The following is a 13,468-nucleotide window of genomic DNA, read 5'->3' on the forward strand; positions in this document are numbered from 1 at the left end:
ACTGGGTTACTCATGCATTATGAATGCAACATGACTTCTCTGTCTGTCGGCCTCTCTGTGATTCACCTCCTCTCTCCTCTTTCGCTCTCTGTTTTCCTTGCACTCCCTTCTCTCTCTCTCTCTCTCTCTCTCTCTTTCCCTCTCTCTGTCACTCTCCTCTTTCGCTCTCACTCTCTCTGTCTCTGAGTCTTTCCCTCTGTCTCTGTCTCTTTCTCTTTCTCTCTCTCTCTCTGTCTCTGTCTCTGTCTCTCTCTCTCTCTCTCTCTCTCTCTCTCTCTCTCTCTCTCTCTCCTACCGGCTCCATCACACTCCTCCTCTTCCTAGGGACAGTGTGTTTATTTATGTGTGTACATTGATGAGCGTAAACCTGTTTAAAGGGACCTTTAAACAGATGTCCTCCACACTGTGTGTGTATTTGTTTGTGCGTGTTGTGTGTGTGTGTGTGTGTACGTGCACTATGGGTGCACCGAAAATTCGGCCACCGAAAATGGCCCAAAACATAATTTTCGGTTTCAGCCGAAGGAGTAAAAAGGCTGAAAAAAAACACCCAACATTTCTATTTTTGATGATGTGAGAAAAAAAAAGCAACCAGTGTGGAATGAGCCGGGTGCGCTTCATCAAAAGAGAGATTCAAAAAGAGTAAGTTTATAAACAACTAAATGACGATACACGGAGATGAAGAAAGAGCAGAGCGCACCTGTTCAAATGAATAAATGAAAAACAGCAAAAGCCGCATCCGGTTTCGGTTTGGGCCGTCTGTTTCAGTCGGTTTCGGTTCGGTGCATCTCTCATGTGCACATGTCTCTGTACACCTTCCCTTAAACATTTGAGCTCAAGTTTACCGGGGGTAAACATTGTGTGTGCATGTGTGTGTGTGCATGTGTGTACAAGAAAAAGTTTCCAATTAAATATTGATGAAAGTCCTTAACACAGCCTCATTCAAGTTATGTCACTGAGGAATTTCCAATTATGGTTCTTTATTAGCCCTCCACATACTTTGGTGTGTGTGTGTGTGTGTGTGTGTGTGTGTGTGTGTGTGTGTGTGTGTGTGTGTGTGTGTGTGTGTGTGTGTGTGTGTGTGTGTGTGTGTGTGTGTATAACGCATGCATTTTTGTGTGTGTTTGTATTTTGGCTGTGTGTGTGTGTGTGTGTGTTTTGTATTTTGGCTGTGTGTGTGTGTTTTTATTTGTGTGTGTGTTTTTATTTGTGTGTGTGTGTGTGTTTGTATTTTGGCTGTGTGTGTGTGTTTGTAGTTTGGCTGTGTGTGTGTTTTTATTTGTGTGTGTGTGTGTGTTTTTATTTGTGTGTGTGTGTTAGCTCTATTGTTGTGCCCCATAAGTCACGGCGGTGATGGCGCCCATCTATCAGCGTCGGTTCTTCTCCCAGTCTCACCTCAAACTGGGGGAGAGAGGGGGGAGGGGGGAGGGGGGAGAGAGGGGGGAGGGGGGGAGGGGGGAGGGGGGAGGGGGGGGAGGGGGGAGTTTGAGGTGGGACTGGGAGAAGAACCGACGGAGTGTCTCCAGCCGGTTCCAACGGGTTCTCTCATCTCTGCTCTGACGTTCTGCTTCCAGAGCGCCCCGGACAGTGAAACCACCAGGAGGAGAAGGAGAGAGGACAGCCGAGGAGAGAGGGAGGAGCAGGAGGAGAAGGAGGAGGGCGAGAGGAGCAGCGACGAAGGCTTCAAGAGGATGACTCCTCTGCTGCAGGCGCACCACGCCATGGAGAAGATGGAGGAGTTCGTGCACAAGGTTGGCCGCGCACGCACGCACACACGCACACACACGCACGCACGCACGCACGCACACACACGCACGCGAACACACACACACACACGCACACACACACGCACGCACGCACACACACACACGCACGCGCACACGCACGCACGCAACCGCACCCGCACTCTTTCTCTCACTCATTATTTTTATATCGCTCATGCTCTTACTCTCTCTCCTCATCCTCTCTCTGCCTCCTTTACCCTCCCTCTCTCTGCCTCCTTTACCCTCCCTCTCTCTGCCTCCTTTACCCTCCCTCTCTCTGCCTCCTTTAACCTCCCTCTCTGCCTCCTTTACCCTCCCTCTCTCTGCCTCCTTTACCCTCCCTCTCTGCCTCCTTTACCCTCCCTCTCTCTGCCTCCTTTACCCTCCCTCTCTCTGCCCCCTTTACCCTCCCTCTCTCTGCCTCCTTTACCCTCCCTCTCTCTGCCCCCTTTACCCTCCCTCTCTCTGCCTCCTTTAACCTCCCTCTCTGCCTCCTTTACCCTCCCTCTCTCTGCCTCCTTTACCCTCCCTCTCTCTGCCTCCTTTACCCTCCCTCTCTCTGCCTCCTTTACCCTCCCTCTCTCTGCCTCCTTTACCCTCCCTCTCTCTGCCTCCTTTACCCTCCCTCTCTCTGCCTCCTTTACCCTCCCTCTCTCTGCCTCCTTTACCCTCCCTCTCTCTATCTCCATCCCTACCAAACTATTACAGACACACCGCGACCGTTTAGTCACAGGGGGGAACAATGTGGAGTTACAAAATGAGTTAGTGACAGGGATGCACCGCTGACCGCCCCCCAGGACAGGAAGGGGTCCTGATGGTGTAAAGCCCCCCAGGACAGGAAGGGGTCCTGATGGTGTAACGCCCCCCAGGACAGGAAGGGGTCCTGATGGTGTAACGCCCCCCAGGACAGGAAGGGGTCCTGACGGTGTAACGCCCCCCAGTACAGGAAGGGGTCCTGACGGTGTAACACCCCCCAGTACAGGAAGGGGTCCTGACGGTGTAACACCCCCCAGTACAGGAAGGGGTCCAGATGGTATTGGTGTTGGAGAGCGGCCAGGAGAGATCGCTCTCTAAAGACCGGCGCGGCTATTTACTCCCCAAGCATCTGTTGTCATATTTATTGATCCTCTGTTGTATTTATTAAAATTCGTTTCACATCCTGACAGCGATCGATAACTCCAACGCTCGGACAAAAGGAAAACAAACAAAGTGTCTGTAGAGTGTGTGTGTGTAGGGTGTGTGTAGACCCCCGAGTGATGCCTGAGCGGGGTGGAGGTGCAGGACAACGGCTGCAGGCTTGTCCTTCTCGGGGGGAAACCAGAGCAAAGGTTCCTGTTTTAGTGTCTGCACTTTCAGCAGCTCCACTCGTGATGTTGGCCGACGCAGCAGAAACACACAAAGGCTTATTTATATTTAGAGGCTCGGTAGAGTTTGAGATCCGAAGATGAAGAAGTTGAGGTTATTATTTAGAACGTATGTCATGTACTTGTTTATGCATTTTAAACTTAAGAAATGGTCTAACCCTACAACATCAGTTCCATTTCCAAGAAAAGCCCCGATATGTGGACCATTACGGCATTGGTTCTGAATCTGGGTTCTCTGATCGGACCAATGACGTTATGGACAACGTTTCTGTAAATACCCCCCTTAAAGCCTTCTAAGTATAGGAAATGCTAAAGGCTTCTCTGATTTTAAAAAAACACACAAATGCTTTCATCACCTGCAGCCACATAACAGTGGGACCGCCACAAAGTAACTTTATAAAGTAAAGAGATTCAGAGGAAGTTCCCCTGTGCTGTCACATGGATCGATGACTTTTAGCTGTAATGGTGTTAATGTGTTATTTTATCTCGGTAGTTCAAGCTACTTTGAAACACAAAAGTGATGGCTGCAGAGAAAAGAAAGTTTAAAGAACCCGACGCAGACGGACTGGGATGTGTGAGGAAAGGAGTTATTAGTCACGAGTTATCAGAAGAGAAAGGAGGGGATAAGCAGAAGTCATGAGGGGGAGAGGGAGGGAGACAGAGGGAGGGAGAGAGAGAGAGGGAGGGAGGGAGACAGACAGACAGAGGGAGGGAGAGAGAGATTGGTGTGGAGATGACACCAGTGGAATGTGAACCCACATGAACCCCACAGCAAGCCAGTCTAAAATGACATCCAGACACGTGGGCTTGTATACGTGAATGGGACACACGCACATACGCACACATACATGCGCACGCCCTTACACACACACACGCACAGGTCTGCTGAAATCTCCAGCAGCAGGTTTTGAATTAGGGAAATGAATCATTGGGAGACAAAATGTCAGCAGCTCCCTTCTTTCGTTCCTTTGTCCCCCCCCCACGGTGCTCTGACCTCAGAGGACAGCGGGGTTAAGAACCAATCAGGGGGCAGAGCTCGGCAGCATGAGGTCTGATCTTGATGATAGTTAACAATTATTATATCAGTGACTTCACGGAGCCTGAGGTGAATCATTTTTTGCCGGGATTTATTTGTTTTTATTAGCGCGGCGAGGCGACCGTCACGTGCGCTAATATCCCGAGATAACGAACCAATCAAATTGGCCATCTTAGGAGGTTGACGTGTAGCATATACTAAATATATATATCTGATCTATAATACAGATTGGCTCTGCGCCCTCCTACAGGAGCCACCGTGTTACCGTCCGCTAACCATGTGGTTAATGTCCACCAATCAGGTGTGGGAGGGCCGGTGGCGCGTCATGCCCCACGACGTGCTTCCTGATTGGCTGCAGGACAACGACTACCTGCTGGATGGCCACCGGCCGCCCATGCCCTCGTTCAGAGCCTGCTTCAAGAGCATCTTCAGGATTCACACGGAGACCGGCAACATCTGGACCCACCTGCTGGGTACACACTCACTCACACACACACACACACACACACACACACTACACACACACACTACACTACACTACACACACTCACACACAACACACACAGGGTGTACTCTCTCACACACACCACTACACACACACACAGGGTGTACTCTCTCTCACACACACACAGGGTGTACTCTCACACACACACATATAATAAAAAAAAACTGTCGTTTTTTTATTGGTCGACAGGGAAAAAACATACAGGGTAACAACAATGTAAAAGCAACACAGACTTGTATCAAAGAGCAGTCTGTCTGTACAGACTTGTCTGTCTGTACAGAGCTGAATCAGGACCCTCCTCAGGGTGACTGTCAAGGCTCCTTTACAATGGCCCTTAAACCAGACCTGCTCACTGCTGCCCCCTAGCAGACAGGAGGGGACACTGCTACTACTGTGGTAGAAGAACCAGACCTGCTCACTGCTGCCCCCTAGCAGACAGGAGGGGACACTGCTACTACTGTGGTAGAAGAACCAGACCTGCTCACTGCTGCCCCCTAGCAGACAGGAGGGGACACTGCTACTACTGTGGTAGAAGAAGCAGTTACACACACAGGTTAATGTTCACTGGCCCTGGTGGCCGCGCACAATCTGTCTGGTAACCAACCAGTGTCTGTCTGGTCACTAGTCAGTAACCAACCAGTTCTTTGTCTTGTCTGGTAACCATTCAGTAACCAGCGAGTGACTGTCTGGTAACCAGCCAGTAACCAACCAGTTTCTGTCTGTCTGGTAACCAGTCAGTGGTGCTGCTGTACTTAAAGGGGTTGACCTTAAAGGTCACGGCTCGTCCTGTCCTAAACGTCCGCTCTCCCCAGGCTGCCTGTTCTTCCTGTGCCTGGGGCTCATGTACATGTTCCGGCCCAACATGTCGTTCGTGGCCCCGGTCCAGGAGAAGGTGGTGATCGGGATGTTCTTCCTGGGAGCAATCCTCTGCCTCTCCTTCTCCTGGCTCTTCCACACCGTGTACTGCCACTCCGAGGGCGTGTCCAAGGTCTTTTCAAAGTAAGAGCGCCTCGCTACCGCTAATCTGCAGATTCAATTTTTTTCAATCGTAAAAGACCCATGTGCGTGCGCACATACACACACACACACACACACACACCCATACATTTTGCACACAGTCTTTTCAGAGTAAAAGACCCACACAGAGACCAGCCCAGTGCGCTGTTATACTGATGTTAGACTCTGTGAATATTAACAGCGGCTATATCTGAACGTGGAGCGAACCCCCTCAGAGCACCTCCTGCTGGGTGCTACCTCTCTCCAGCCCCCCACTCACCTCCCCTCTAGTCATCCTGTTCCTGACCCGGCTTCACCCCCGATGCCCACAGCCCCAGCCTTAAGGAGAACCCAAAAACACTAGGGGGCGCCCCCTGTAGGTCAGCACACGCCACTGCATCCCCTCATGTGTGTGTGTGTGTGTGTGTGTGCGTGCAGGCTGGACTACAGTGGCATCGCCTTCCTGATCATGGGCTCCTTCGTGCCGTGGCTGTACTACTCCTTCTACTGCTCTCCCCAGCCGCGCTTCATCTACCTGATCGTGGTGTGTGTCCTCGGCCTCGCCGCCATCACCGTGTCCCAGTGCGACTTCTTCGCCACGCCCGAGTACCGCGGGGTCCGCGCAGGTGAGACCTGTGTGTGTGTGTGTGACTGTGTGTGTGTGTGTGTGTGTGTGTGTAGGGTGGGGGTGGAGACTGTATTGGTTCTGGTGTGTGTGTGTGTTCATGAACAGTACAGTAAAGTGTGTAGCTGTAGTTAATTCTAAAAGGGGGTTTACACCCAGCAGCCCCTCGTCTCCTAATACCCCCTGCCCCCCCCCCCCCCCCCCCCCCAGGAGTGTTTGTGGGGCTGGGTCTGAGCGGCGTGGTGCCCACCCTCCACTTCACCATCAGCGAGGGTCTGATCAGGGCCACCACCATCGGGCAGATGGGCTGGCTGGTGCTGATGGCCACGCTGTACATCACGGGCGCCTGTCTGTACGCCGCCCGCATCCCCGAGAGGTTCTTCCCCGGGAAGTGTGACATATGGGTACGCCGCGCTCCCATTGGCTCTCACTACCTCTCTCTAGCTCCCATTGGCTCTCACTACCTCTCTCTAGCTCCCATTGGCTCTCACTACCTCTCTTTAGCTCTCATTGGCTCTCACTACCTCTCTCTAGCTCTCATTGGCTCTCACTACCTCTCTCTAGCTCTCATTGGCTCTCACTACCTCTCTCTAGCTCTCATTGGCTCTCACTACCTCTCTCTAGCTCTCATTGGCTCTCACTACCTCTCTCTAGCTCCCATTGGCTCTCACTACCTCTCTCTAGCTCTCATTGGCTCTCACTACCTCTCACTACCTCTCATTGGCTCTCACTACCTCTCACTACCTCTCATTGGCTCTCACTACCTCTCATTGGCTCTCACTACCTCTCACTACCTCTCATTGGCTCTCACTACCTCTCTCTAGCTCTCATTGGCTCTCACTACCTCTCTCTAGCTCCCATTGGCTCTCACTACCTCTCTCTAGCTCTCATTGGCTCTCACTACCTCTCACTACCTCTCATTGGCTCTCACTACCTCTCACTACCTCTCATTGGCTCTCACTACCTCTCACTAGCTCTCATTGGCTCTCACTACCTCTCTCTAGCTCTCATTGGCTCTCACTACCTCTCACTACCTCTCATTGGCTCTCACTACCTCTCTCTAGCTCCCATTGGCTCTCACTACCTACTCTCTCTCGCTCTCTCGCTCTGTGTCTGTGTGTGTTTATCTGTGTGTGTGTGTCTATGTCTGTCTGTTTGTGTGTCTTGTGTGTGTGTCTGTGTGTATCTTAAAACCCTCTACTCCTATATATTAATGTGTTGCCCCCCCCCCAGTTCCACTCCCACCAGCTCTTCCACATCCTGGTGGTGGCCGGGGCCTTCGTCCACTTCCACGGCGTCTCCAACCTGCAGGAGTTCCGCTACACGGCGGGGGGGGGGTGTGCCGCCGACGGGGCGCTGTAGCGCACCACGCGCACGTGCACCTGCACGTGCACACGCACGTGCACCCGCACGCGCAGACCAGCGCACACACCGGAGGGGGGAGGGGGGGGATGACACAAACAGAAGGGGGGCGTTTGACGCGTATGTTTACTGAGGGGGGGGCACCGGCCTGAGGGAGACACACACACACACACACACACACACACACACACACACACACACACACACACACACACACACACACACACACACACACACACACACACACACACACACACACACACACACACACACTCACAGAGTGCCTCCCCTCCTCCGAGGGGGGGCTGGGGGCCCCTCCTCCTTCTCCGTTCCCCCCCCGTCTGGTTCAAACTGGTTGTGATGGTTCAACCTTTTTAATGGAGTGGTGGGTTTTGAAGAAGCCCAGGTTTAGCCTGAAGTGTGGGTCGTGTTTGTTTTGCTGTGAGGTCTGGGGGGGGGGGGTTTGGAGTTTGGCTTAAAAAAAAAGAATGACTTGAACCATGTAAACTTTTTCTTGTTTGTCAAGTTTAGGTAAATTTAACGTTTTCCTGGATTCAAAAAAAAAAAGACAAACACCGAGAAAAACGAACAAAAAAAGATTTTCCTTGTGGACAAAAGATTTGGATCTTTCTTCAAGAGGGTGATTGTGTGTGTGGGGTCGGGACGGCCCTCTTTTGTAAATAAGATCTCTACATTTTGGTTATATAGATTTGTATAAAATATCTGTTTGGAAAAAAAACAGCAATGGATAAAGTAATATGAATATGAAGAGAGGATTAAATAAAAAAAGATTTAAATCGAGGCGCTGTCACGAGCAGATTGAAGCGGATCACTGGACCCAATTTACCTGTGACGTAAAGCCCCTCCCCTAAAGGGAGGAGGTGGGTGGCAGATTTTGTGTTTCAATACTTTCTGCCGGTTTCCGGTCGGACAGACATTTAGTCTCGAGTGGATCTCGCTGTAGACGGCCGCTTGTAAACCAAACGTAAGCCAAAGTCTTGTTTCTAAAGCGCTGTGTTTACCCGACATTATTGTAGATCGGAATACGTATCGTAGAAGTCCTTTCCCCCTCTGCAGGATTGTGAGTTTGGAAATCCCCTCAAATCAAAATTGTATTTTTTCTAAACAAGGCCCCAGAAGAAAAGTGGAAAAGAGAGCGTCGAGGTAGCATGACGACGCTAAGGTATGAACAACGCTAACTGTTGATAGGTGGGTAGCATGACGACGCTAAGGTATGAACAACGCTAACTGGTGATAGGTGGGTAGCATGACGACGCTAAGGTATGAACAACGGTGGGACGCCACTGAGACTCATTTCTGTTGAACCCATGTTTCAACTTTGATATTTGTTTTTGGATTGTATCAATTATTTTCCGTTATCCCTTTTTAACTAGTGTTTTTGGGAAGTGGGAAAAGAACCAAATACTTTGAAAGACGACCTTTAACCTGGGGACTTTTGATTTGAAACACCCTTTACCTCGTTAAATAGGCTACTGGAAGGGCCGAGCAGCGCGGCCGTCCGTTCAACCCTGAATCCAATTCAGGGTTGAACTGGATCAACTTCAACCCTGGTCCCCTCCAAACTGTCTCAGCCATAGCTGCAGTATTGAATCCAAGAGTGGGTGGGCCAAGGCCAAATGTGGCAGCGAGCCCCCAGCTCCCTCCCTGTGAGTGTCCCTCACTCTGGGGTACAGTTTAGTACCCCTCACTCTGGGGGACTCTGGGGTACAGTTTAGTACCCCTCACTGTGGGGGACACTGGGGTACAGTTTAGTACCCCTCACTGTGGGGGACACTGGGGTACAGTTTAGTCCACATGAGTACCAATGCACTGTGTCCCATTCCTCACTGCATTGGTACAGAGTTCAAACCAAACATTTATACTGCCGTTTATTACCATTGTCATCGCATAAGCTTACTTTGTCTGTCCCCCTCCCTCTCTTTATTTACCTTTTTAGTTTTTAATTTATTTCTATTTGGGCGGTCTGTTGAATAAAGCACATGTATCGAATCTGAGGGCGTGTTTATTGTTTGATTGCAATAGACCTTTATATCTGCTGTATTGTTCTAATAATAAAAAAAATATTTTTCCTTTTCATCCGTCTTAGTTTCCGAGATTATTGGGCCATGCATTTCACAAGGCATCCAACATTAGATCCCGGTGCATTTATATGAATATATTTGCATATCGTTAGCCTCGAGCCCAAGTCATATTTAGTGTGAACGTTGCGGTGGGGGGGGTACCTTGATTATTGTCCCAGTCTCCGTAGTGCCGCGGAGTGCACTCTGCATAACCCACCGAAGACCGCGGTTCAATTCCTGCTAATTAAACCATGTTAGTTTTTAAACGTAATGCTATGTTTATTGTATAACCTCAGACAATATTCATTTACCTATCTCCGTGGGGAAGTGGACACAGCCGCGAGTTAACCCCCTGGAAACCAGGGTTCAAGTCCCGCTGAGGGGTGCGGTCAAGCCAGCCGACCCAGTTTTTTGTTGTACCTGTATATACTTGCCATTACGGTAATGGCGCCTCACCGCCTCAGAACTAGTTTCAAAATAAAAGCATTTGTCTGGTACATACCGAAAGACAGTCATTAAAAGCAAATACTATCAAAGGAAATGTACGGACGTTGTGATATCTACTTTCACAATAAAAGCCCAACTAATTGACAATTGTATGCCAATAGTTTATTGGAGATTTAAAAGGAAACGCCATGTTATTGCCAGACTAAAATTAAAAGCCCACCCAGACATATTAAATATGATTTTGGATTCAATTTAAAAGAAAATGCCCTGTTATTCCAGGCTCATTTCACTTCAAGGTTATTGTTCACGACCTCATAGGGTCACCCACTCAGGAAATTCTGATGTGTAGTTTCAAAATAAAAGCCCACCAAACATTAAAATATGAGACATATTACATATGACTTTTTATTCAATTAAAAAAAAAAAAGCCCTATTATTCCAGGCTCATTTCATATCAGGGTTATAGGTCACGACCCCATAGGTACACCCAATATGTTTCAGGACATTCTGATGCGTAGTTTCAAAATAAAAGCCCACCAAACATTCAAATATGAGACATATTAGATATGATTTTGGATTAAATTTAAAAGAAAATGCCCTGTTATTCCAGGCTCATTTCACTTCCCGGTTATAGTTCACGAACCCATAGGGTCACCCAAGAAGTTTCAGGACGTTCTGATGTGTAGTTTCAAAATAAAAGCCCACCAAAAATTCAAAGTAAGAAGTAGTGAATCTCTGACAACTTTTATTTAGTTAGTTATTTATGTAGGATTACTAGGATCAATAAGGTTGATTAACGACGGGTTTAATCTGCTGAACCTGACGGTGTTAGAGTACTGTGTGTCTGATGCTATAGCTAGTAGAAATAAGGTTGCTTTTGTTTAATTATACCCTTGAAAAGGCTGTTGGATTACATATATGAATACAAATTATTCCACACAAAAAATGTAAGCTATAATGACAAGCTTTCAAATGTTATTACACAGACACTAGTCTCATTCTTTTTTTCCTTAATGTAAGCTTCTGTTCACCCCTTCCCCAACTTGGCAGCAATTTAGCAATGTGTGGGGAAACTCTTTGACCTACAGCCTATTCAAGGTCGTGTCTGATTATTTTCACTCTCCTGCTGGTGGCGGCGGCGGCTGCTGATGGCGGTGGCTTGAGCTGGCTGGTGCCGGCAAACACTGCTGCTTGAGGCGATGGCTGCTTGAGCTGGCTGGTGGTGGCGAAGGATGGTGGTGTCGCCTTCTGCTGCTAGTGGTGGCGGCTTGTGCTGGTGACGGCTGTTGGTGGTGGCGACTGCTGGTGGCTGGTGGTGGTGGTGGTGGTGGCTGGTGGTGGTGGTGGTGGTGGTGGCGGCGACGCTGCGATTGTTGTTCTTCCTTTCGACCTGATGCACTTTACTATCCTTAACCTCAGCCTGATGTATGTGGAGTATTTTCTTTGTTTATTAATAACTTATAATATTCCTCCCTGTTCCTTCACTTTGATTTTGTTTTACAAGTGAGATATACACGCACACCTGTTTACACATTTGTTGTTCTTGTTCTACACATGACTAACACTGTTTTATTTATTGATACCCCCTGGCTCTACTTTGCTGTTCTTGTTCACACTTACTGTATGTTTGATTCAGTGTTCTTAGTCATACTTGTTCCCACTTGTTTTTGGTTCCACAAACCTCAGCCTGATATATGTGGAGAGGATGTTTTTCTAAACACTCAGCATCTCAAACACTGGGTCCAGCTTTACATGCTGCATCCTCCTTTGCAGCGTGCAGATGATAGGCAGTGGAATCTGCATTTGCTGGAGGGTTTTATAACCAGTGGTCCATTATATTCGTATTGCTTTTTTAATTGTCTCCTTTCCTCACCGCATTCCTCTCTTGTAAACACTCATATATACACAATAGCCATCCCTGTTCCTTCACTTTGTTCTTGTTTTTCAAGTTGGATACACACACATTCTTGTCTCACCCATTGTTTAATAAAAAAAATACTATTCCATTTATCCAAGCGTAATGATTTGTTATTCTTTAATATATTTGATACTTTGTGTATGGCTTAGTCTTAAAAGTATCATGGTTGTGTGGACAGCTCCTGCCTCATCAGAAGAAGTTGCCTGGAAACTAAATGCTAAATGGACTGTTGCTACTCTGCTTTCTCAATCGCTCTCTGATCCGGGTAAGTGAATCGGATTACAAGCAAAATCAAGGATATCCAATAGTCCAGTTGCGCAAAAATTAACATCTTGAATCGTCTTTGATTTCAGAACAGATGTAGTAAGGTAAAAGTTAAAGTTAAGCCACTAAAGTCAGTAGCCTAGTGCTACCCATGCTAACACGAACGTGAAGCTTTCCCTCAAACTTAAAAACGTATCAAAGTAGCTTTCAGTTGTCACCCTACCACTCCAAATGTACAACTGGCATTTACAAATATGCAATATAGTCAGAAAAGTACTTGGGTATGTGTTTTTTTAATTTATATTTACTTTCAATATTGTAATCACTGCTGTCAGTCCCGTAGACCAGTCCCCTGGTGATCAAAAATGTTGGGGGGGCACAGTAATAGACAGGGGATCTGGGGTCCCCCTCCCTTGTTGTTTTTCTGATATTGAGACAAATCATGATCACTGTCCCATAGCGTCCATTCTTTGTGAGTCTCAATGTCTACTTCAAATGCAGTTAGAAATATGGGACAGTTGTTTCATTTTGTTAATATGCTACAGGCCGAAAGACTAAATTAATATGTAACTTACTTGCTCCTTTTAAGTATAACATTGCTTGGGGAGTCCAATTCCTCCACTGAAAAGGGTGGAAAGTGCTTACAACTCTCTGCTAGTTAGCGATCTATCTCTTCTCTACATGTAGTTGTGTTGCCCGATTGCTGCTGAGGGAGGTAGCCTATTTGATTGATTCGCTGAATTGTCCAATCATGTGGCGATAACAAAATAGAAAAGCGATACCATTGGCCTGGGGCGCACACTGGTGCGACCCAAGGGCGAATTTTCTTGCGCCAATGGAAAGCTGTCTCTGCTTGATAGACAGCAAAAGATTAGCGAGCTTACATTGACTTCAACGTGGCGGCGCCCCTGACTTGGAGGAGGGCTTTATTTCGAATGACCAATAACTAGCCTAGCCCAAATCATTGACGTTCAGACGCATTTAAATGGTTGCTGGCAGTGACAAGTATGTCACACAATTAAACGAGGATAAACGCTATGTATTTTTGTTGATTTATTTCGTATTGATAATAGTTGATTAATAGTTGGCAGATATATTCAAGTGAATATT

The 13,468-nt window shown here is 47.9% G+C and overlaps 1 protein-coding gene across 1 annotated transcript in view; it reads left to right on the forward strand.

Moving 5' to 3' along the window:
• The window catches only part of adipor2 (adiponectin receptor 2), a 29,080-nt gene extending 21,365 nt beyond the window's left edge, over positions 1-7,715 (forward strand). Inside the window, exons 3-8 of the mRNA XM_079735225.1 lie at positions 1,572-1,748; positions 4,462-4,633; positions 5,478-5,664; positions 6,100-6,287; positions 6,497-6,690; positions 7,520-7,715. Coding sequence (XP_079591351.1) covers positions 1,572-1,748; positions 4,462-4,633; positions 5,478-5,664; positions 6,100-6,287; positions 6,497-6,690; positions 7,520-7,648 — 1,047 coding nt within the window. The 3' untranslated portion in view covers positions 7,649-7,715. The remainder of the gene's footprint in view (positions 1-1,571; positions 1,749-4,461; positions 4,634-5,477; positions 5,665-6,099; positions 6,288-6,496; positions 6,691-7,519) is intronic.
• The last annotated feature ends 5,753 nt before the right edge of the window (positions 7,716-13,468 follow it).

This window comes from Pollachius pollachius, assembly GCF_949987615.1.
Source record: "Pollachius pollachius genome assembly, chromosome: 4".
NCBI classification, from domain to species: domain Eukaryota; kingdom Metazoa; phylum Chordata; class Actinopteri; order Gadiformes; family Gadidae; genus Pollachius; species Pollachius pollachius.